We start from the raw sequence: 26348 nt of genomic DNA on the forward strand, positions 1-26348 counted from the left end.
AAGCAGCAGTCCCCGTGCCTTATAGAGGGCTTGGGTTACAACTCTCTTAAAGAAACAAAATCTTGATCCCACATCTTGGTCTATGTATCGACCAATTGCAAGCATGCCTTTTTCGCTACCATTGAATTAAGCAACTTTGTTGAACAAGATAATCTGCTTGGAGATTGTTAGTCGGGGATTAGACCAGGTAGAAGTACTGAACTGGCACTAATGCATATTAAAGACTCCATTAACATCATTGACTACAGGGAGTAGGGTTTTCTTATGCTGGTGGACTTGTCTGCACCATTTGACACCTTGGGCCACAATATCTCAGTAAGTCATATCAAAGAAGTAGAGCATGTCTCAAAGAATGCTGCATCCTATCAAGGTCAGGATTACATTCATACTTCTTACTATAGCAAATGTTTACCATGGAAACTGTCCACGGTATACTAAGAACCGTATGAAGACATAGGGCCTCATTACGTCTGTGCCGGTCCGGTAACAACGGTGCCGGTAAGCCTGCAGGCACCGTTGTTACTGGACCAGCACAGTACGATGCTTCAGGTTGTTGCTGTTGCACCCGCCATAGTCTAACCAGGCGGGCGGAACGGTACCTGCCCGCAGAGTTTCACGGAACCACGGGCACCGTTGAAATGGTGCCGGTGCTTCTGTGGTCCCCATTCCCATCGGACTCCATGGGAATGGGGACTTATAAATATACCGGTGTCTGACTTCCCGGCCACCGGGGTTGTAATACCCCGGTGTTAGCGGGAAGTCGGGCGCTGGTAATGTTTTTCGAGTCTGCCAGCAAACCGGCAGGCTTATCTGCAGACTTGAAATGAGGCCATATACCCCCTTTTGGTCCGTTAGATCAAGTATATCCTTACTGCTCCTACAAGCAGAAATTTATCCTGGGCCGGTCCTGGTTCACCCATGCTAGCAAGTATTGGAATTATCTGTCCCCGAGTATTCGTTGCATGGTCGATTCGCTAGCTTTCCGGAACAATATTAAAACTATTGTTTAAATTCTTGATCTAAGATTCCTGGGACAAGGTGGATAGAGCGTTTAGATGCATATGGGCTGTAGTGCCTCACCAAAAACAAAGATGGCACAGGAAATGGATTGGATGGCTTTGACGACTGGAGTAGTGGTCGGGTACATGGTAATTCACCCTTCCAACCCTTCATCTCCCTGCACGAGAGCCCATGGCAGCATTCATGGTGAATGGTCAAAAAAACACAAGGCAGCTGAATGAATGAAGTGCAGGAACCACTGTTCTCTGAAGTGTCTTGTACACCTGGGCCCATTATACATCTCCAAATTAATGAACAAAATAAAATAACTGATAAGGTGACTGCAGCAAATGCCATAAGGTTGGAGCTGTAGGATGAACATGGATTACATTTGAAAAACCTTTTAAATCAACATTGTGGGGTGAATGGAGACTATTGAAGAATGGATCTAAAGAAATACTGGGTAGGGTTATTGGGGAGTGACGCAATACACCGAGAATATATGTGAAATGAGGGTTTGATAAATGATCCCTCCACACACACGCATCAACACAACCATCTTTCCCAAAAGCACTGTTTCTGTGTTTTAGCACTTTAGTGTTTTCCTTTTCCTTTATAGTGAATCAAACACATCCTCGCATTATTTATAAGTTTAATTCTTGGTAGTACTGCACATTTCTGAAGATCAATACTGCTATATGTCAACCAATTGCCTAAAAAGTGCATATATTTTCCAATGTACAGCAGATCATGCTAGCTAACAGCAAGAAGATGGTAGAAGCTTAGGGGGAGATTTAACAGGAGCATATAAAGGTGGAGTTTCCCACAGACCTCATCTTGCACTTTAGGAATTCCAGCATGGTGATGAGGGAGGGTGAATCGCAGCTAGGGGTGTGCAGGACTTGGGGTCCAGCATGATTTGCTTTTTACCAAGTGGTGTTAGTGGCAGGTATAAAATTGCAAGTTGGGCATGCATGCTCCAATGAGCCAGTTCTCACCCCTAGTCAGTTCTTAGCCCTAGTGTCTTCTTTATTTTTCAGGAAAAGGATCTGGTCAAACGCTACACAGAGGCCACAGTGGAAAGCAAGCAGCAGCTGAACCAGCTGGAGTATGCCCAGAAGGTGCTAGACAAGGTATGTTTTGCAATTGACTCAACAGGTGAGGCTTAAATGCCGATGGCAAACAGTTAAAGAAAAAACATTGGGCCTCATTACGACCCGTGCGGTAACCATGGCGCTAGTAGCGCCATGGTTGCCGCCGGTATTTTACCGCCCCTTCCAAGGTTGGCGGGGCGGTAATTCCCCATTCACCATTGGCCCTTCCCCATTCCCATTTTTGCCCCCATATGGCTCAATGGAAATGGGGAAGGCGGTAGTTACGGTACCGCAAATTGCAGTACCGTAATTACCTCCAAGGTCCCTTTGCCGGTCCAATCCTTAACGGCGGGTAAAACCAGCCGTTAAGATAGGGACCCGCGAAGGGACCTCATTATTAGGCGGTAAGGGGTTAACGGCGCCGCCACCTGTTATGGCGCCGTTAACCCCTTACCGCCTGGGTCGTAATGAGGCCCATTGTCTCTGCATGCCTGGCCTGGATATGAATAATTGAGAACAAACAACGCTCTCAAAGCTAAACTCACTAATTCAAATAAGACAGATGGTAATCCAAATCACAATGTAAAACAGTGTCCATGACCTAACTTATTTTTTGGGTTGGGCAGTATGAATTGAAAAGGCGTTTAAGCAAACATTGGTATCTTATTCTTCATCTATCTTGTTTCATTCAACAAAGAAAATTATAATTTGTTTTACACAATGGAAGGCTGACTCAGCCATCCGGAATTCAAAGCTGTCATTTACAAGTTACAGACAGATATCTACAGTGGGTGCATTAACCTACAGAGCTATCACATCAGCTCAATCTGAGATATTGCCATATATGTAGTTCCCAGTCAGGTTATTCTGTCAATTATTCATATGTTATTTGTGGATAGTCAACACCAACAAATATGTATGATTATTATTCCAGGTTTGACAGCATTGTTTTTTGTTTTGTTTATAGAAGGATGTGCATGATGGTATCCAGATGGACACAATGCACAGTGTTCAGTCTGAAAACTCCCTGCGGTCCTCCAGGGCATCTGACAATCTTTCGTCACAACTGGAAGAAGAGACAATGAAGGTTTCCCAAGTTCAGAAAGTGCTGGAAGAAAACCGCAGGACACTCCTGATGCTGAAGACCAAGAGGCCCATTGAAAGACTGGAGGAAAAGGAGGTTGTGCAATACTACAGGGATGCCACAAGGGAGAAAGAACTAGCTTCACTCAAAAACCAAATAGAGTCACAGTACAAGCAGAGGGAGAGTGCACAGTCCGAGATCGATGTGGTTAACCGGAGGATCAGCCAGCTGGAGGGTCAGAAGAAAACAGTTGAGCTTCCACTGCTGACTAAAGAGGTGACTATGATTGAGCGGGACCCAAACCTTGAGAGTCAGGCCAGCAGTCTCAGCAAGGAGATCAGGCAGCTGAAAGAAGAGAATGCCTCACTCTCCACTGACCTGGCACAACTCAAGAGAGAGCTGGTCATTCTTGAACAAAAACAACCCAACATCAAGGAGAAGGTGGTTGTGAAAGAGGTGGTGAAGCTGGAGCGAGATCCAGAGATGCTCAAAGCTGCACGAACCCTCCAGATACAAACAGAGGATGAGTCATTCAGGAGGAAGACTACGGAGGACAACATCAAGAAACTGAAAAGTCGGATCGAGGAATTGGAAAGGGTGATAAGCAATGTTGAGCCAAAGATCATTGTGAAGGAAGTGAAGAAGGTGGAGCAGGACCCTGAGATGCTTAAAGAGGCTTCAAGGCTGAAAAGCCTCATTGAGGAAGAACACACAAAATGTTTGACCATAACCAGGGAGTTAACAGACATACAAAGCAAGTATATCATTGTAGAGAAGAAAAAGCCCAAAGTGGAGATCAAGGAAATATTAAATGAGGTTTTCCATGTAGATCCAGAAACAGAACGTGAGATTACACGCCTGAAGAGAGAGCTCCTAGAGACTTCTAGCAAAAGGTCAAACTTTGAAAGGGAGATAGATATGGTATTATCTCAGGTGAATATGCTAAGGTCTCAGAAGCCTGCCATTGAGTATAAGGAGATTGTTCAGGAGGTTGTGAAGCTTGAGAAGAGCCCAGAGAACCTCAGGGAAATTGAGAGACTGAAGAAGCAGTTAAGTGATTTAGTGACCTCAAGTTCAAGATCCCAAGAGCAGGTAGTCACATTCCGCTCTGAACGGGATCAGTGGAAGAGAGAGAGGGCCAAAATCGAGACCCAAATGGTCAACAAAGAGGTAATAAAGTATGAGAAGGATCCAGCCTTGGAGAAGGAAGTTGTCTATTTGCGTGAGGAGGTACGCAACGAGTCTCAGAAAAGAAGGGAGCTTGAGAATTCGGTCTATGATTTGCAGAACAAGTGCATACTGCTGGAGAGAAGAAAGCCTGAAGAAAAGGTGGTCATACAGGAGGTCGTACTGTTACAAAAAGACCCAAAGCTTAGAGAGGACCACATTCGTCTTAGAAGAACCTTAGACGAAGAGGTCAACAAACGGCGTCAAATGGAACGTACTGTGCAACAGCTTCAAATTGTGGTGAATGAAAAAGAGAAGCAGCTTAATTTCCAAGAAGAGCGAAGCAAGAAACTTGCAGCTGAGCAGGAACTACGTCAGATAACTTTGAGGATCAAGGAAATCGAAGAAAGCCCAACCCCAGTACAGGAAAAAATAGTCATGGAAGAAGTGGTCAAGATCGAAAAGGATCCTTTTCTGGAAAAATCTGCAAACACTCTGCGTCAAGACTTGGACAGTGAAAAGAGCAAAATTCTAAGCCTTGAAAGAGAGTGTAAGAATTTGCAGATAACAATTGACATCCTACAGAGGGAGAAGTCCATTGAAAAGACTGTTTACAAGGAAATAATTAGAGTAGAGAAGGACAAAGTGCTGGAGAATGAGCGTGCACGGGTTCGAGAACTGTACAACAAAGAACGAAATGCAAGACAAAATGTTGAAGATGAATTAAGGCATATTAAGGAAAAACTTGAAAGGGCTGAAGGCATAAAAAGGTCAGGATCTAAAGAAGAAGCTGATCTCCAGAGGTCGAGGAACCTAGCCCTCCAGGAGAGGGCCACCTTGGACCAAGAACTCAGGGAGTTAGGCAGGCAGAAGCAACAAAAGTCTGTGTTCCTCAGTAAAGAATCTCAGTTGCTCACACAGAGGACAGAGAATGACCGGCAGAAGAAGATGCAAATTGAGCAAGAGCTGTCCTCACTGGAAGCTGATATCCTCAATGAGAAGGACCGGATTTATGAAAAGGAACGCTCTATACGGGATCTCCAGACAAAGGTGAACCGCGAAGAGCTGAATCATGACACGCACATGAGGGAGACTAATGTTTCCACTAGAATTTCCATTCTAGACCCAGATACAGGAAAGGATATGTCCCCTTATGAAGCCTATCGGAGAGGCATCATAGATCGAAACCAATATATCCAACTGCAAGAACTGGAGTGTGATTGGGAGGAAATCAGTACCATGGGCTCCAGTGGTGAGATCTCGGTCCTTCTGGATAAAAAAAGTGGCAAGCAGTATTCAATTGAAGATGCTTTGAGGACTAAGAAGATTACACATGAAGAACTACAGATGTATCGGAATGGCAAGCTCCCTATTTCTGAGTTTGCTCTTTTGGTGGCAGGGGAAACAAAGACTCCATCCCTCTCCATTGGTTCAATCATTGGATCAAAGTCCCCGCTCTCATCACCGACAAGTCAGCAAAGTCAAGCCAGAGGGTTCTTCTCGCAAAGCTCTGCCAAGCCTTCCCAAGATGACCACTTCCCCATCAGTGGCGTGTATGACACCACCACAGACAGGAGGTTTTCCATTAGGAATGCAATGGACAGGAAGCTGTTGGATCCAGATACAGCTCAAAAGCTGTTAGAGGCACAAGCGGCAACTGGAGGAATTGTGGACATCAACACAAAGGAGCGATTCTCTGCCCACAAGGCCCTCGACAAAGGACACATCGATAACAGGAACATGCAGAAGCTGCTAAACGCCCAAAAGGCCTTCACAGGGATTGAGGACCCAGTGACAAAGAAGAGATTGTCATTGGGGGAAGCAGTGCAGAAAGGATTGATGCCAAAGGAGAACGCCATTCCCTATATGGAGGTCCAGCACGTAACTGGTGGACTGATAGATCCCAAGAAAACAGGTCGAATCCCAGTGCAGGAGGCAGTGGAAATGGGCATGGTTGACAGTGACATGGCCAAATCGATCCAGGATGAGACACGTTATGACAGGAATATCACTGACCCCATCACCAAAGATAAAATCAGTTATAAGCAAGCCATGGCACGCTGCCAGAGAGATCCAATGAGCGGCCTCCTGCTTCTTCCCACTGCGTCCGATAGCTTCCAGATGCCCCTCTACCGGCCTAAATCCTCTGGTCTGATGTACAGATAGAACCCGCTTTCTGGGCGTGGTAGCCTTGACATGGAACCATATGCCTAGATTCCAACTTTCTTCTAGCAACAAAGGCCCATTAAGTCCCAATGTAATTTGTATAATTAACTTTTTGAGTATGAATGAGGGCAAAACAAATATTCTGGGAGTTAGCATTCTGACCATTGCATTCCTGGGAAATAAATGTTGCACAATAAAATAAAGCAGTTGTACCCCACATTTGTGCCAGTGTTTCAAGGGATGACTGGAGTGAAAGAACAGGTTACAAACCTGTAAAACTGTTTTAAGCATATCATCGATAATCTCAAATCTTCGCATTTCCTTGCATCTGCTTGATGATCTGAAAATGTTTTTCACTCTTTAACCGCTCCACAAATGCCTGTTGGGTACACAGAGCAAACCAGGAAGTCCTTGTTTAACTCAGTGTAGGGCTTAAACTTTGGGCCAAATCGTCTGCCTAAGAGAGATGCCTGTTAGCAGCACGCGGGACCCGGGTGGGGGGTATGCCATATGGTCAGTTCGATTGCACGCAGACGATAGAGCTACTTGAGGAATGCAGCCTCTTTCTTGGCAGCTGAACGGGGTGGAGGAGGGTTAAGAAAGTGCGAGGTACTATCCTGCCTGCTACATCCTCCTTGTTTCTTTGGCCAATTATGTCTGTATATTAAAGTCATGCATTTGGAGCAAAAACACGCCGAGCCTCTGCCTGACACAGCGATAAAGGCTGTTTTTCTGTGGTCTTGCAGTACACACAATAAATTAAATGTGTCCAAGTGTTGTGTGGTCATTTTTTACAAGAAAAGAATGGTGCTCATGTACTTTTGCACATTGGTGTTTCTACCCCTACCACTCCATGTTGGACAAACGTGCGCTAAGGATCCTTTAGAACTCAGGCGGTTGGCGTGTTGTATCCTTCTATTATGGGTCTGGATTAGAGCAAGAGTGCATCCATATCACTGGCCTTGTGTGCACAGATCAGCCTATAATATGGGGACAGATCAGCGTATAATATGGGGACAGATCAGCGTATAATATGGGGACAGATCAGCATATAATATGGGGATAGATCAGCATATAATATGGGGCATCAGTGCACAAAGATCAATGAAATGCTTAGGTGAACAAATGTGTAGAAAAAAGAGGGGGTGAAGCGTGCACTCTAGTTCCCAGTTTTGCATACCTGATGCAAGTAGTAATAGGGTTAAATCCCATCAATGATCAACTAATAACAGGGTTAAATCCCATCTGCTGCAGTTCAGTTGCTCTTCTCCTCCAAGTGCTTTCATGTCTCTTACAATCTTCAGGGGGGCAGTCTTTTCAGGTGTTACTAATTAGTATCAATTTGGATCTCAGGGAATTCTGGTAGCTGTAGTCACTTCTGGTAACCAGGAACCAACTTCTCTCCAATAGCACAATTCTTTCCCATAATAGGTGGCGGGGGAAACCATCAATGTGGCTCTCCTAGGTAGGGCATGGTGACCCCGGTGCCGCTGCCTCTAGAGCCTGGGACTCTCGAACCAATGTGTAGAAAAAGCAACTGAACTGCAGCAGATGGGATTTAACCCTGTTATTATTTGATAGTTGATGGGATTCAACCCTGTTACTACTTGCATCAGGTATACAAAACTGGGAACTAGAGTGCGCGCCTCACCCCCTATTTTTTCTACTGCATTTACCACCTGCTAAACGCAGGTAGATTCTGTAGGAATCAATTGTAAATGCCATCTGTAAAGTGTAATTTGTAGGCAGCATTTACATTGCTTACATGATGATGAGTAAAAGGAAAAAGTAAAGGTATTTACACCTGTTTACTCTTTACATTTGCACTCTGTTTTGTAAAAGTCGAAAATTGCATGCAGGACACCTAACACGTTGACAGTCTCATGCATAAAAAAAGGCATCCTTTAGATGCGACACACTGCTTCATGGAAAACTGTCCTTTCTATTTTCTCTCTCCCACTTCTTCGCCAACCGCCCCCCCGTCCCCAACACCCCTCTCCCACACTACCCCCCATATCCTGCGGCACTTCCAGAACAGAACAGGCACATGTGCCAACAGAATACAACATCACCACAGAACTAAAAGTACATTTGCTCAATCTAGTGCTTAGGTCACCAGAAACAACTCGGAGTATGTCTTAGACTAATGGTAGGATCTTACGCAAAGGATGCACTAACCCGGCCCATTCCCAGCAATGATGCACTATTTTGTTCAATGTTACGCATCTAGAATATCCCTAGGAAATTGTACCAGGATATGAAAGTGAGGAAGAGATGTGCTTGCAGACAGGGCCGGCCTTCACTTTGGCAGCACCCGGGGCGAGACAACAAAATTTGGCACCCCAACACCCTCCCTCAGGACCCTCATACCTGGGTTCCTACGGGGGCACCACATTTTCTGTTGCTCTGTGAAATAGAGTGTTGCCGCAAAAACTAGCAGCAGCGTTCTATTCAATTAAGTGATTAACTCCCTGCTCCTGCATGTGCTCCCCACTCCCATGCAGGAGCAGGGAGTTAATCACTTCAATTGAGCGCAGTTGTCAAACCAGCATGACTCTGCCGTTCAAAGGCTACCTATATGCTGATTTAGCATTTGTGCCCTATGGCAATAAAAAGCACCCCACTCTCCTGGTGGCGCACCTAGTGCCAGCAGGAAAACGGGGCGCATATCATTACAATAGAGCGCCCGCCACGCCTTAATCCACCAGGCCAGCTCAGGGGAGCCCTTGAAAGACTCCCCCGAGCGGGCGTGACAGGCAGGCTAATGTGGCGCCCAGGTGCTCGCCCGGGCCTAAAGTGGGCCCTGCTTACAGATCGACCAAACATCGGCTCAGAGGGGCAGTGATCAGAGGTGCTATGGGGTCATCTGTGATAATCTCCCAGGAATTGACAAAGCACCTGAGCCAACTGACTCCGTGACATACCCAAAGTGTTGGCTTGAGATTACTCATGAAGCATTCGAGCAAACCATATACCCGAGGCCGGAAAGGATTTCATTTACTGTGATAAAGCCCAACAATCATCAAAAAGTTTAAATTCCTTTCCAAAAAAGTCCATTGACCGTCTGCACAACAGTATGCTATAAGCTGATCTTGTCCTATGCAGTGTCTATCGCTGTAGCAGCTGCTGAAGAAATTACTGGTATTTCAGAACACCTGGAACACTTATCAGCGGCACAGGATGCAGAGAGCCTTCAATAGTGGGATAAAAAAATTAACAGGCGCTTCCTCCCATTTGTTTTCAGGTAGGGGACTTCTGCAGTGGTTCCAGACCTCTCTGGTAATGCTCTGAACTATTTGAAAGCCTTTCAATGCCTGAAACCATCTTGTCAAAAGAAGGGAATTGCACCTTCTGTAGTATTCGCCTTCTAGTGTATACAATGCCTTTGTGACCCTTGTGAGCCAAATGCACCAGGGATTTCCTCACATTCCTTTGCATAACCATCTTATTGTTCTTTATAAGAAAACAATATTTCCTCACGGACAGTTCCTTGTAAACAAGTTTTAAAGTATTCATGACTTCAGAATGTATCCATTCCACATATCAGATATATCAGGCAGCCTGACCCCATCGTTGAGACATTGTCAGATCCATAGCTAATGACAACATCTGGTCCAACTGTGGCAGACGTATCTCCTCCAGCTGCAATAAAGCAAGCTTGGCATTTTGTTCAATGTAATTGATGTACTCCTCAGCCATTGATGGTGTGCAACCTTTGGGTCAGGGCCGATTGCTGGTAAGGAAATCAGAGTTGTGGCCATTTCTGGTCTTAAGAAACATTTTAGAGTAATAATCCTATAACCGGAAACCCTACCTGTCAATGTGAGGAGGCAGCTACGACATGGGGTTGCTATAAATGAGAAAAGAGCTGATCGTCCGGAACAATCCTAAAGTCTTTCTTGCACATTAAATTATGATGTTCACAGGACCATATCACTTCAAGGCTTCCCTTTGCATCCTGGGAGCAACTGTCATGCCTGCCTCCCCATCCGGGTCCGTTACTAAACCCAGGCATCCCTGTTTCCTTGCTTCCTCAGCCTTGAGAACGGCTAGACCGTTCTACACTCAATGGAAGCTGTTCGGGAGACGCTAATGCAAAGGTCACATGACCAGCAGACACTTTTCGTCAGCGCGTCGGTCAGACGTAAGTCAGCTGACACTATTTAGCAAGACGGAAGCCTTGCAACAGCGCTTCTGATCGTTATTGTTACCTCGCGTTCCGGAGCTGTTTCTGCTACTTTCTCGCAAACGCTACTTTCATTTCAAGGTGCGGTTGCCTTCCGCGTCCCTACGCAGTTCCCGGCAACAGTGCAGCTCCTCCTTGAGCTAGCTGCTAATCGCGCTCCTACGTGGCTCATTCTCTCCACATTCCCGCAGAGTGCCGCTCTGCCTAAGCCATTCCAGACTTTCAGAGTCCCGCTCTGCCCAAGCCATTCTAGACTCCCAGAATCCTCCTTGTTCCAGTTTTCCACGATCCTGCAGAGTCCCGCTCTGCCTCAGCCAATCTGGACTCACAGAGTCCCCCTCTACCTAAGCCATTCTAGACTCTCAGAGTCCTCCCTGCTCCAGTTCCCCACGATCCTGCAGAGACCTCTGCTCCAGTTCACCACGATCCTGCAGAGACCTCTCTGCTCCAGTTCCACAATCCCGCAGAGACCCGCAGAGCCCCCCTCTGCCTCAGCCAATCTAGACTCACAGAGTCTCGCTCTGCCTCTCTTCTACCGCCTAAGGACTTGCTGCTCTTGGACCAGGATTCCTCTTCTCTCCCACACGTGCACTGTACTCTGGGTGCTTTCCTGTGTGCACCAACTCGTCTCTAGTGCGGCCCTCGTTCCGCCCGGGTTAGATTCCTCACTACCCTTTCCTGGTCGTTGTATCCTCGGACCCTTCAGACCATCTAAAGAGACTTCCTTGTCCTTACATCCAGGTCAGTGTTTACAACTTAGGTTTTTATTGCCCTTCTTATCTACCAGCATTCTAATCAGTTTCCTCTCATCAACAGCCTGGTGGATCTTGGTCCTCAAAAGCCCTTCTCACCAATAGCTCTCTTTGACTGTTTAAATTACTAGTCAGAGAGTGACATTGATTAGAAGGTTCCCTTTGATACACTACGCCCTACCTGTCATCTTACGAAGATAAGAAGACATCGAGTGTATCCTTTGTTACTACCAGCCCGTATCCTTTACGAGGGCCATTGAATTATTCTCCTGTGTCCATTGTGTTTCGTTGTTTCAACCCATATCATAACAGAATCAGATGCCATGTTGGAAGAGTCAGATCCCCTGTCTGTCCTCACCCAACTGGTGTCGGACTTAAGACAGTAAATGATCACTGCTCAGGACACCATGCGCCATCGTATGGACGTAATGCAGGACGCCATACATGCCTCCTCACAAGGAAGGACTGTCCCGGTTCCCGTTGCATCCACTTCGGGTGCATCTGCACCACAAAGAGAATCCGTTCAGGTACTGATGCCAACCCAATTCCCTCTGACTCCACCTGAAAGGTTTACGGGAGACCCAAAAAACTATCGCACGTTCGTTAATCAGTGCCGTCTCCACTTCTTGTGTAGACCCAGTTCGTTTCCGGATTTGACAACCAAGGCAGCATTTGTATTGTCGCATTTGGGGGGCACTGCTGCAGCCTGGGCAAACCCTTTGTTGGAGACCAATAGCCCTCTTTTATATGACTGCGATGCACTGCTGTCAGCTATGAGCAGGGTGTTCGACATGAGATATTCCACTCAGGCAACCGATTTGGAACTGTTTAATCTACAACAGGGTAGCCAATCATTAGTGGCCTATCTCGCACGATTCAATCAGTTGACCGCGGAAACACAGTGGCCAGAAGACAAGAAGACCGCAGTCTTCTATAAAGGACTGTCGGAGGAATTGAAAGACGCCTTGTCGACAGTCCCTGTTGTTCCATCGGGATACATGGAGTTGATCGATCTTGTGCTACAAATCGATGCTCGGAGAACCGCCAGAAAGGGCGAGAAGAAACCCTTTTTGTCCATACCGAATCTTCCAGGAGTTTCTCAGCCCTCTTCTGGTGAGCCCGAGCCTATGCAGATAGGTGCCATTCGGGGTCGGTTGTCCGCCGCTGAGCGAGAAAACCGTCGCAGGAATAACCTATTCATGTACTGCGGTTCAGCGGAGCATCTACTGGTTGCTTGCCCAAAAAGACCGGCAAAAAAGCCGGGAAACGCCAAAGCTCGGCAATAGCGGGAGTCCCTATGCCGGGTACCAGAACGGACTCCGCTCTATCACTGAATGCTTCCATTGCAGTCTCGGTGTCCTTAAGTTTCAACGACATCACCGTTCAGACCCAAGCCATGATAGACTCGGGTGCAACTAATAGCTACATGGATACTGCCTTTGCCGGGCAGTCAAACATTCCTATGACCACGAAAACGGTACCTGAGTCCGTTAGGACAGTTGATGGTTCTGTTCTGTCTTCTGGTCTGGTAACAGAGGAAACGTTACCTATCACCGTATCCTTACCTGACGGTCACACTGAGAAGATGGTCTTTGACGTAATCACGGCTCCCCAGTATCCAGTGATTCTGGGTCTGTCTTGGCTTAAACTACACAATCCTGTGATCGATTGGGTCACTGGTCATATCCAGTATCCGTCGGATCATTGTAATGAGAACTGCTTCTTGGATTCCGGTGGGGTTCATGATGCACCCGTCTTGGCTTTTCTCGAAGGGTTGTCAAGAGTAAACGCGCTGGCGTCTCCTAGGTCACTGATACCTCAGGTATACCAACGGTTTGCCGACGTGTTCGACAAGGGCAAGGCTGATGTATTGCCGCCACATCGCCAGTACGATTGTCCAATCGAATTGGTCTCCGGAGCCAAAACACCTACTGGTCGTGTTTACTCCCTTACCATACAGGAAGACGCTGTCCTGAGGGAATACATCAATAATGCACTCCGGACTGGGTTTATTCGTCCTTCTCAGTCCCCGGCAGCGTCTCCTTTGTTTTTCGTCCCTAAGAAAGAAGGGGACTTAAGACCCTGCATTGACTACAGGGCTCTCAATGCAATTACGGTTAAGAACCAGTATCCCCTGCCTTTGATCGACGTTCTGTTAGATCAGTTGGGCTCTTCAGTGGTTTTCACTAAATTGGACTTGAGGGGTGCTTACAATCTAGTAAGGATCAGGGCAGGTGACGAGTGGAAGACCGCCTTCAAAACCCGATATGGTTTATATGAGTACCTCGTCATGCCTTTCGGCCTGTGCAACGCCCCAGCGACCTTTCAGTTCTTCATGAACGATATATTCAGCGATTACCTGGATCAATTCGTGGCCATATATCTGGATGACATTTTGATATATTCAGCATCCTTAGAAGAACACATACAGCATGTAACCAAGGTACTGCAAAGACTCAAAGAGAATCACCTCTTTGTCAAAGCAGAAAAATGTGTTTTTCATTCCCGAGAGGTGGAGTTCCTGGGGTATGATATTACCAGCCATGGCGTCAGAATGAGTCGATCCAAAGTCAAAGCCATCCTGGACTGGCCAGTTCCTGTCTCTATCAAGTCCTTGCAATCATTTCTGGGATTTGCAAACTTTTATAGGTGTTTTATCCATTCCTTTTCAAGAGTGGTGGTACCGCTGACTACACTGACCAGCCCAAAAAATCCATTCCATTGGAGACCGGAGGCTCAGAGGGCATTCGATCGACTCAAAGAAGCGTTTACCACGGCTCCGGTCCTACAGCATCCGGATCCTGATTCACCATATATCATCGAGGCGGATGCTTCTAATCAGGCTATAGGCACAATCCTTTCTCATGGATGCAAGGACTCCGGGGTGGAACATCCGGTGGCATTTTTCTCTCGCAAGCTAGCCCTATACGAAAAGAACTACACGGTGACCGAGAAGGAACTGTTGGCCATCAAAGACGCCTTGCTCACCTGGCGTCACCACCTTCTTGGTGCCAAACACCCGGTGTCTGTCTACTCCGATCACCGGAATCTACAGGCCATCAAAACCATGAAATGCCTTACGGCTCGCCAGGCCCGTTGGCATTCGTTTTTTGCCCAGTTTGACTTCCGCATATGCTACAGACCTGCTAGAGAACACACTAAAGCCGACGCATTATCCCGTCTGCACTCTAGGGTGGACAATGAAGACCGTACCAATCCTCTTCTCCTGGCAGAACATGTGATCTGTGGTTGTTCTGTTCAACCTTCATTGAAAAAGGATATCCTAGACTGGGTAACGCATAACCAACGGGAGGTACATGACCTCCGTCTTAAAGTAAAAAATGGTCTTCCGTTCATGAACGGGCTTTTATACCTACCGACAGAGGAGACGCGTACCAAAGCCTTACATTGGGGTCACGATTCCTTGATAGCAGCTCATCCGGGTCAAAGGAAAACGCTAGAGCTTCTACGACGATGGTGCTGGTGGCCCAAAATGTCCAGAGATGTCGTGGATTACGTCTCGTCATGTGCCTTATGTGCACAATGCAAGAATTCACTGAGTAAACCTATGGGGTTACTACGCCCATTACCGATTCCTCACAAACCATGGTTTATGGTTTCCATGGACTTCGTAGACGAACTGCCCTCCGTCCATGGATACGACACAGTCTGGGTAGTAATCGACTATTTTACTAAAATGGCCTTGTTCATACCCTGCCAAGGCATTCCTACGGCTAAGATCCTAGCTGATATGTTCCTAAAAAACATATTTCAGTTCTTTGGTTTGCCCTCAGTTATCATCACTGACAGGGGCTCGCAGTTTGCATCTCGCTTTTGGAAAGCTTTAACGTCGGCTCTGCTTATGGAGGATCGCATGTCCAGCTCTTATCATCCTCAAACCGATGGGCAGACGGAACGGGCTAACGGTACTATGGAACAATACCTACGCTGTCTGTGTCTTCAATACCAGTCTTCTTGGTTTTCGCTGTTACCGGCAGCCGAGTTCGCATACAATAATTCTTGTCATTCCTCCACGGGTATGTCCCCGTTTTATGCTCTTTATGGGCAGCATCCGCGATCCATCCCTGCGGACTTGGAGCTTACCGACACAGTACCTGAGGCAACTGTCAAATTGAAAGCTCTGGCCACCCTTCATACCAGAGTAAGGGGGCATCTATTGAAGGCCCAAACCAGTGCCAAACACTATGCTGACCGGCATCGGACGACTGCCCCACAATACATAACTGGTATGTCTGTCTGGTTGTCTACCAAAAACCTGAAGATCCCGGGTAAAAGGAAACTACTCCCTCGTTTCATTGGGCCGTACAAAATAACGCAAGTGATCAACCCCGTTGCTATACGGCTGGACCTACCCGCTCGCTGGCATGTACATCCGGTGTTCCATGTGTCCTTGGTCAAGCCTTGTTCCTCAAGAACCCGGTTGCCCGTCCGGCCTTTGGCAGTTTCGGTGAGAGGCACTGATGAATATGAGGTTCGTGCCATTCTAGGTATGAAAATGCGGGCCGGGATTCCTCACTATCTCATTGACTGGAAGGGTTATGGTCCGGAAGATCGATCCTGGGAACCTGTGTCAAACATCCATGCTCCTGTTTTGCTACGTCGTTTTCATGCGGCAAGGGGTGTGGGGCGCCCTTTGGGGGATGGCACTGTCATGCCTGCCTCCCCATCTGGGTCCGTTACTAAACCCAGGCATCCCTGTTTCCTTGCTTCCTCAGCCTTGAGAACGGCTAGACCGTTCTACACCCAATGGAAGCTGTTCGGGAGACGCTAATGCAAAGGTCACATGACCAGCAGACACTTTTCGTCAGCGCGTCGGTCAGACGTAAGTCAGCTGACACTATTTAGCAAGACGGAAGCCTTGCAACAGCGCTTCTGATCGTTATTGTTACCTCGCGTTCCGGAGCTGTTTCTGCTACTTTCTCGCAAACGCTACTTTCATTTCAAGGTGCGGTTGCCTTCCGCGTCCCTACGCAGTTCCCGGCAACAGTGCAGCTCCTCCTTGAGCTAGCTGCTAATCGCGCTCCTACGTGGCTCATTCTCTCCACATTCCCGCAGAGTCCCGCTCTGCCTAAGCCATTCCAGACTTTCAGAGTCCCGCTCTGCCCAAGCCATTCTAGACTCCCAGAATCCTCCTTGTTCCAATTTTCCACGATCCTGCAGAGTCCCGCTCTGCCTCAGCCAATCTGGACTCACCGAGTCCCGCTCTGCCTAAGCCATTCTAGACTCTCAGAGTCCTCCCTGCTCCAGTTCCCCACGATCCTGCAGAGACCTCTGCTCCAGTTCACCACGATCCTGCAGAGACCTCTCTGCTCCAGTTCCACGATCCCGCAGAGACCCGCAGAGCCCCCCTCTGCCTCAGCCAATCTAGACTCACAGAGTCTCGCTCTGCCTCTCTTCTACCGCCTAAGGACTTGCTGCTCTTGGACCAGGATTCCTCTTCTCTCCCACACGTGCACTGTACTCTGGACGCTTTCCTGTGTGCACCAACTCGTCTCTAGTGCGGCCCTCGTTCCGCCCGGGTTAGATTCCTCAATACCCTTTCCTGGTCGTTGTATCCTCGGACCCTTCAGACCATCTAAAGAGACTTCCTTGTCCTTACATCCAGGTCAGTGTTTACAACTTAGGTTTTTATTGCCCTTCTTATCTACCAGCATTCTAATCAGTTTCCTCTCATCAACAGCCTGGTGGATCTTGGTCCTCAAAAGCCCTTCTCACCAATAGCTCTCTTTGACTGTTTAAATTACTAGTCAGAGAGTGACATTGATTAGAAGGTTCCCTTTGATACACTACGCCCTACCTGTCATCTTACGAAGATAAGAAGACATCGAGTGTATCCTTTGTTACTACCAGACCGTATCCTTTACGAGGGCCATTGAATTATTCTCCTGTGTCCATTGTGTTTCGTTGTTTCAACCCATATCATAACAGCAACTCTTTCAAAATCAGTCAGGCTTCTGCTGTCATAGGAAACGTTCTCCCATGGTGATTTAGAGCCCCTTTTGGGTAGGACTAGGGTATCACCCCAACCCAGATGTCTGGCATCAACTGTCGGCTCCATGCACAAGTCAGGATCAAAGTGGGACATGTATTCCACATGCAATCCTTGGATGGTCATGAAACCTTCCAGACATTCTTTGGGCCAAATAAATTGTTGCTCTCTCCTAAAATAGGGAAGAGCCTCAGAAACTGAAGCAAAGCCCTGAATATATATTGTATGCGGTACCATGCTATCCCTATGAACGAGCATAGCCAAGAGCATCATCCTTTTCAGGATCTGGCCGCGTTCCCTTGTTGCACCAACGTCAACACAAAAATTCAGAGTATAGTGACGAATTGTGGGATTCAGTCACTTCTCCCGAGGGGGGAGGCTTTCCCTGAGAGGCTAGGGAGGTGAGCCTGCTATGCAATATCCTGCCTAGAGGAAGGTGGGACCTCACCGGCAGAGACTGCCTCTTTGGGGACAAGGACTCATATTCTGATGAGTAACTCTATAACCCACCTACCTATAACCCATCGCTAATGAAACCTACTAGAAGAAAACATGAAGAACATATTGATATTTGTTATTATGAGATAGAACCTTTGAGAAAACCTGAAAAGAAGTAGAAAAGAAAAATGTATGTGGAACGAAGACAAAGAAAACCAATGGAGCAGTACAGAGTACAAGTAGAACAAAGAAGGACTTTAACGCTGCACCAGGGAAGTCCCATGGCAGTGTCATAAATCTGAGGAGGAGGAGGCCTGGGAGAGAGGGCAGCTCAGGAGTTGCAAATCAACTGTAGAAGCAAAGCTGAATGAAACGGGAATGCACAGCTTCCGATGTTGGGAAGAAGTTGGCGTGCAAATCCTAGTGTGTTAAACTCCCGGAAACATGAAGCCAGAGAAGCCGAAGGACTGGTACAGTGACCGAGTAAGAAGTGGTGACTTGACCAAAGCCCAGTGGACTTGGAGTGCCTAAACAATGCCAAAACCACTTACCTAAAGGCACTGCAAAGCGTGCCAAATGAAGAAGCCAACCTGACAATCACTGAATAGAGCTCCATCCGGACTGCAGGCCCGGTGACACGATCCCTGAGACATAAAGGTAACAGAAAGAGCAGGAGACCTGGGTGGGCGACAAAAATAACGAATGGAACATTTATACTCTTCCCAGTGAGGACCAAGTATTGGAAGTAAATAAGAAGAGTGAGAATTGTTACAGGAACCCTCATAGTCGTTCCAGTAAAGACCAAGTATGGGAAAAGAGTGAGAATCATTACTGGAATACTAATACTCGTCCCAGTAAAGAGCAAGTTCTGGAACTAAAATGAGTGAGAATCATTACTGGAACCCTTATATTAGTCCCAGTAAAGACCAAGTTTAGGAAAAGAGTGAGAATCATTACTGGAATACTCATACTCGCCCCAGTAAAGAGCAAGTTCTGGAACTAAAATGGAATTTATATACTGGAGCCAGTAAAGAACAAGTGTTGGAAGCATAAAAGAAGAGTGAGAATTATAATTGGAACAGTCCTATTTTTTTTTCAGTGCACTAGTTAATCATAACGTTAGGCAAGGAGATAAAAAAAAGATTAATCATTTACATACATCATATACAGTAAAATCTGAAACAAATAAACATTAGTGACTACCATAAAATGAGTCCTAATAAAGAAACTGTGATAAGTAACACATTTTTACAAATTTCATAAATACACCATTAATATGCCACAGGTAAAGCCAGAAAACACACACCATATATAAAAAGCCGCAGATGCAATAACCAAAGATGAGGCTGGGTAAATGGAGCTCCAAAATTGATCAGAGGTGGCAAAGTCAATGTTAGGAATTATGTCCCGGTATCATTTCACATAGGCATATTGTAATGAAGGACACGCTGTTAAAATATAACATGCATTTTCCTCAACGCAATTACAAAGTCTACAGCTTCCCTGCTGCGTGACAGTTTTTAGCTATCGGCCTGTAAACTCCCTAGTGTGAAGGATATTGAGACGGAGCATGATTATAAACCTTCTCAACTTCCCATCACAAAGTGTATTAAGATGCGAAAAGGGTGTTCACAGCTGAAAACTCTGCGATCTATATTTGCAGTATCGCTTTTTCCACTGGAGTTTGGATGCGTTCACCCATTATTGATCGGACGCTAGGAGAAACAGCGATAAATTGGCCAAAGAGCTTACACCACTGTATAAGCCAGCGGGTGCGAAGGGATAAGACTCCCAGGTCATTTCTGGCTGCCTCAACCAGGACGGATTTAGATATTCACAAAATGGAGCGCAAAATATTTCCCTCTACCCATTCCAGACATTGCACATGTCTCTCAGACAAGATCTCCATGCCATATAACAAGCCAGGCAGAATGCTGCTGCGTATGTGGACAACAGGCCCTCATTGCTATTGCCCCTTTCTGCGCGATAAACTTTCTAATTACCGCCCATCTCTTCCAGGTTTTTGCTTTAATCCATTCATCATAAAATGAGTTTACTAGTCTAGATTTGTCATAGTCAATAAAAGGATTAGACATTGAGTAAAGAGAAAGTCTCATGTTTGACTAACAGGGGAAGAACAGAAGTGTCCCAAGGGAAAAGGGAAATAAAATTAAGTAAGATCACAAGAGAACAGAATACAAGGGAGAGGGAGCACCAGCATGTCAAAGACACCATTGAAAACTTGAAGAACCCAATATCCAAACTATATGACTTGATAAAAGCAGTTACAAAGAACTACCTACGAATACTTTTCTAAAGTGAGCTTGCTGAGAAACCAGCCTACAGGAGAAGGGGGTGATTCTCCTCTGCCTTTGTTTTTTTGTAGTGGTAGGGTCAAGCTAGATTCGTTTGGACAGTGGACAGATCTTCCTTTCTGACAACTGACAAGCACCCTAGTTAGTTTTTGTTACATAGGAAAAACCTGTAGTTTAGGGAAAGTCAGGAGTTTTCTCTTTTCTTTTAATAAAGAATCAACATAAAATGGAAGACCAGAGTCTGTGTCCTCCTAACCCGCCACACTAGGCTTAATGAACTTATTTGTGTCTGGATTCCTAGTCAGATGGACGCCTGCCTGAACTATGCACACTGCCTTCCTAAACCATGCACACCCTCCTGATGGGGCCATGCTGAGTTGCTTGTGTTTTGCCAAAAACTTAAATGTTGTCACTGTAATTGTTTGGAAAGTAGCACATGACCTTATGGAATTAGTCCTTTAAGACATCAGACGCAGCTAACACTCCAGAATCTGAGTTTTTATTATATCAGTAGAGACCCAGATGTGTGTCAATGGTCATTACATATTGGGAGAATGGGTCAATGGTCATTACATATTGGGAGAATGGGTTGAGTTCCAATTGGTGGTAGCCTTTATTGAGGTAAGGTTTAGAGAAAACAGTGAATTCAATCAACAGATGTACTGTACGTCACTTAGTCGAGGTACAAGGTACTGCTCTCACAGTATGGCTTGATTATGCTTTTGCTTGTCCAGTGTCCACACGCATGCAAATCTTGTACCTATCTCACACTTTTGGCATGAGTACAATTGGAGTTACTCAGAGCCCAGATCACTCACTGTCCCAATGATATAATGATATACTGATCCAGGAGAGACTGGATCTCTACCTCAAACCGCTTTTACACATTGAAAAGCACTTCTTTGTGGTGATGTGCTTCAGGTTTCATCGATTCATCCATGTGCAGAGTGCTCTGACAGCCTTTAATTTTACCAAACCCACTGAAAAGTGAAAGTAAAAATATTTCAATGTGTGCTTGCTTATCTCCTCCACCTCTGCATATAAGCCAATTTCGAATGCGTATAAATCCAGATTTGATAGGAGACCTGAAACTCAAAATGCAAACAATCTACTTATCTACTGAGAACAGTCTACATCACGTGCACAATACTTGTACTCGGTGGAGAGCAATGAACACCCCCTTGCAAGCAATTCTTCACAGGTTTCCACATTTTTGTAGACTGCCACCACAGTGACAGTAGCTCCAGCATCAGTGGGGTGCTCCATGGACTTATCATTTATTTGTAGCTAGAGAGTAGGGCTGTTTCCAGCAGTAGCTGTTTCATTTTCTAATGCTAATATAATCCCACTGGCTGGCTCATCGATCTTCAATCTTGTATCCAGAAGGTGGAGAATATATTTTCTTGGTTGTAGCATTGCCGACAGCTGGGAAAGTGACTATCCATCCCAGATGGTTGCCTCGTTTGGACCACAGTAGGGCACTCACCATTATGTGGATGGTCCATGCCGCATCTGTGCCACTTTCCTCAAAATGACCTCAGAGACTCCTCATAGCCATGACCACGATCTACATGACCACCATTGATGAGGCATGCACCATGGCTAAACTTTAATAAAGAGAGCACACCTTTTTTCTAATAATGAAGGTCTCACATCATGCAATAACTTGAGAATATCATTAATCGAGTCGAGTTTAAATCAGTGGTAGAAGTGTACCAAAAATAGTAGTGGAACTGTGTCTCCGTTTGGTCACAGGATAGGCAGGAGGGGGGTGTTAACATTCAACACATTTTTAAGGGTTGCAACCATGCTGGTTCACAGCCAATTGAATTGAAAATAATTTCCGTTTAGTTGTAACTAAATTAAAGTTATTTTATAAACTTGGTTTGTCTTGGTTTATATCTGAGACATGATTTGTACCTAAATACAGTTATAATCTCTTGTTAAAGATGTGCGAGTCTTAAAATAGCTACTATAGCTGGTGTGGTTGTATGAGATACTTATTGGTATGAGGAAAACAGACAGAAATTATAAGGGTGACATTTATAAAAATAAAAATGGTATAGCTCCTGGTCTGTGTTGAGACCGGAGTGACAAGTGTCCATGGTGCAGATCCACTAGGCTTCTCGTTTCCTCAGTCATTTTTCCAAGTTTCCGCGTCTCGGTGGTCAAGGTACCTTTTCTATCCAAAAAAATGTTAGTTGGGAGAGATGTTCCAAATTATGTTTTTCTTGGAAATGTGATGCGAGAGGCGATCTTAAATCTTGTTTTGAGATGGCTTTGATGCGTTCTCCAACACGGATTGTTAGAGCCCTATAGTGCTTCCTATGTAAGTAAGGTTGCATGCACATTTTATGACATAAATTACGTGTTTGCTGTTACAATTGATCAGTTGTTTGATCAATGCTTGTGTTCCATCAGGCTTTTGGATTGTTGTTTTTGCATTTTGCGAGAATTTACAGACTTGACATTGGCCGCATTTGTAGTTGCCTTGTAATGGTGATTGTAACCACATTGATGTTGATGTCATTGATTGTGATTGCTTGTACGGAAAGTGAGATGGCCTAAGCTCATCTTTTAAATTCTTGGTTTTTCTGAAGGTGATGCTGGGTTGGTCATCAATATGTGTTGAAGGTCCGAGTCCACATTTAATATGTTCCAATTTTTCTTAAGTATTTGTTGGGTGGTATTTTTCTGAACCCACTGGTTTGGGGAATATGGGGTTGTCTTGTAGAAGATAATCTCTTGTTCTGATTGAAGTTTTTTGATAACATTTGTTGAGATGTTTCTGGCTGTATCCTCGTTGTCTGAAATTTTTCATAATATTGAATATATGTTTTTCAAATGTATCCTCAGTGGTACAGTTTCTTTTAACTCTCAGCATTTCTCCTTAAGGTATATTGTGGATAACATGAGTTGGATGATTACTGGTTGTGTATAATGTGCTGTTCACAGAGGTAGGTTTAATGTAAAGAGTGGTATGAATTGTATTTTCATGGATATAAAGATGTAGGTCCTTAACGTCTATTTGGGATTGACTGTTGTGAAGTAAGTTTTAAGTATTAGGTGTTATTTTGAGATAATTATGATAGTCCAGTAATTGTGCATGGGTGCCATTCCAAATCATAATAAGGCGGGGGGTTAACATTCAACACATTTTTAAGGGTTGCAGCCATGCTGGTTCACAGCCAATTGAGTTGAAACAGATTTCAGTTTAGTTGTAACTGCTATTGGGTGGCAAAGGGGAGAAGTGTGCTTTAACTTCACAAAAAGCACTTGCGGAATGGCAAAAATGGTTGCAAAAAGTAGTGAAACTGTTAACAGTTAAACATAGAAGTAGTGCAACCCTGCTCCTGATCGTCCCCTCTCACTTCGACCACTGGTTTAAATGGCCAATGTTTTATCCTTGATTTTAAATGCATCACAAAACAGTTCATGTTTTCATATGTGGCTTGTACAGTCGAATGAAGCATGCATCTCCGGTAGTCATTACTTTTCCTTGGGGTGACATGCAGTTAGGTCTATTCTGGCTTCACACACCTCAGACCCAATTATGTAGCATTGGCCTTTTTTTCTGTCAGTATCCACCAAGCCTGCGGAAGTGATCAACGCCTCTAACGCTTGCATCCCTGGACTACCTTGACTCCAGAATGATGCTGGAGTGAAGCGGAAGTTGAAAAGACAGTGCATCCAGGGAGAACACTGGTGCGTGAGCGTGAGGCCCCGCCATCTTGGAAGAAACACTGTCACGTGCCGGTGATCCTTCAGTGGATGATATATCAAAGGAAACACTCACCGACGTCAAACCTACATTAAGTGAAGAAATTAGGTTGTTTTGTTTTGAAGTGATAGAACGTGCCGCATTGCAGTACAGGTCACTTTGAAGGAGACGCGGTAAGGGAAAGTTACAGTCACATCAACTCACTGTGCCAAAGACACATTTCTGGTTGGAAAACCTGGACACAATTAACAGGAAGGACCAGGTGCGCACAAAATTGTGAGCAGGTGGGTTAATAGGCATCACGAGAGGCATGCAAGTGCAAAGCCAGGTGGCTACTGTGAGGTCCAACACAAGAAGTCCTGACAGTCTAGGAGGATGCAGTAAGGAGCAAAGCCTTAAGATTCCTATGGAATGTCTTAAATGTAGGTTCAGTTCTTAGGTCCAAGCCAGATGCTTGTTTCAGTGCTTGCAGCCTCTATGCCAGTTTCTTCTGATCTTGAGCACACTTAGTAGGCTAAGAGGCCAATCTCAAGTTCCTAACTAGGTGTCTCCCAATGCTTCTCGTGTTGGGAGAGAGTTGTGACTGCGGCTCAATAGGCTCTTTGTGCGGCTGCAAAAGGAGGCCATATCAAAGCATTCAGTGAAAGTTACATAGCATGCCACTGTTTGAGACCGAATAGCAGTCTATTTGCTGGTGCTTGATTTGGTTGTTGGTAAGGCCCACATACAGAGATCTGGCACTGTCTAACCTGGTTAGGGCCAAGGCTTGGGTAACTTCAATCTTTGGGGGCCTTGCAAGATAAGGGAACATTCTTTACAGCATATGCTGCTGGAGGTAGTCCTTTTGTGCAATCAAGTTCATTTGAAGGGAACAAGACATGTTGTTATTAAAGAGGATCTATAGCTGAATGGACGGGAAAAGGGTCAGGGAATCTGAAAGGAACAGAGAGGATTGGGAAGGCCAAAGAAGATTATTTCACTTTTATCCGAATGTGGGCCCAATTGTCCGGTTTTGAACGCTTTGGAGATCCTTTGCCTTTAGGAGGGATGTTTAGGAGAGTTTGTGAGTCATCTGCATCGATCTTTATATGAAGTTAAATGTACCAACCAGTTTGGGCAAGGGGTTGATGTATACATTGAAGAGCCAGGGCAGAAGGATGGTAGACAACAGTGGCCTTGACAGATGTACTGTAAAGCATCCAAGTAACACAACTCACACCTTACTCTGTACAGGCAAAATAAGGTGTTTATTAATGGACAGAGTTAAAAGTCACGCTGCAGAAAGAAAGATCGGTGTAGCAGTGAACAAGACAGGAACCAACACTGACAGTCACTGACACTGCCTGATAAAACCAAATTCAGGAGAACACTCTGCCGTGCTAGGATGATCTCACTGTCCCACACAGGGCGCAATACTCTGCATGATTGCAGGCAGAATGGAGACCACCAAGGCAGAGCATGCAGCATCTCAGATTCACCTCCATCTGGCATGAGAAGATCTGAAGCGAACTCCTCCACCAATGAGCCACCAGCTATGGAAAACACAGCCCTGACAATATCAGGGAGCACTAGCAAGGGAGGGCCTGCAGTAGGTTAAAACACTCACTGACTAAACAGCCTTGTTGGCACTTGTGGTGTCGGGTGTACAAAGATGCAAACAGCAGGTATAAAGGTTTGATGATATGATATAGTTGGTTATTTATAACGCATTTAATACCCAGAGGTTTCTATGCGCAGACCCAGGGATCAAACCTGTGTTGCTCCATGTCGTCTTGCTTCCAGGGTGAGCACGTTGCCCCTGAGCCCGAGCTATACTACCGAGATTCTCTTCACTTAAGAGGCAACACACATCTTCTAGGAAATTCTCTCCGTTTGTGTGTTCTTTACAGTCTGATTTATCGCTGCCCTCCTTGCACATTACTTCCCTTCTCCTAAGTAACACCCAAAACACCCACATAACGATATTGACAGAGCTTGGCATATGAGGCTCTGAGTAATTGGACTTCAATAAGCAATCTACATTCCTATATTTTTATACACTCTCACCTGAGGACATAAGCAGGCTCAGCATGTCACGTTCCCTTCCCCCATGAAAGCATAACCCTGGACACAGGGCAACTTCTTAATACAGTGCCCACTGGATATCCAGTCTCATACAGCTTTGCCTCCCTGGAAATGTAGGTTCTGGCCAGAATTCCTGTGACCTGGACCTGGCTTTTGAATCCAGTTGTGGTGGTACTAGCAGCGTGATAGTTGGCAATTCCAAGTGAGACAATAAATAATCCAAAACTCAGAAGTATACCCAGCCAAGGGAGGGCGAAGTCCAAATATTGGAGTCTGTGAAGTGGGCAGGAGCGGCTCTCAGGGATACACTATTTGTGACCTGGGAATTGCTGGAGGCCTGGGAGTGTCAGTT

At 45.6% G+C, this 26348-nt stretch overlaps 2 protein-coding genes across 5 annotated transcripts in view; one reads left to right on the forward strand and one right to left on the reverse strand.

The window, feature by feature from the left end:
• Positions 1-7283, forward strand: part of EVPL (envoplakin) — a 160418-nt gene extending 153135 nt beyond the window's left edge. The window contains exons 21-22 of the mRNA XM_069654718.1: positions 2040-2132; positions 3061-7283. Of these exons, the coding sequence (XP_069510819.1) occupies positions 2040-2132; positions 3061-6510 (3543 nt within the window). The 3' untranslated portion in view covers positions 6511-7283. The remainder of the gene's footprint in view (positions 1-2039; positions 2133-3060) is intronic.
• TEN1 (TEN1 subunit of CST complex) overlaps positions 1-26348 on the reverse strand; it is a 528532-nt gene that overhangs the window by 183652 nt on the left and 318532 nt on the right. The gene's annotated exons all lie outside the window — the stretch shown is intronic.

This window comes from Ambystoma mexicanum, chromosome 3q (genome assembly GCF_040938575.1).
Source record: "Ambystoma mexicanum isolate Mex_15411 chromosome 3q, UKY_AmexF1_1, whole genome shotgun sequence".
NCBI classification, from domain to species: domain Eukaryota; kingdom Metazoa; phylum Chordata; class Amphibia; order Caudata; family Ambystomatidae; genus Ambystoma; species Ambystoma mexicanum.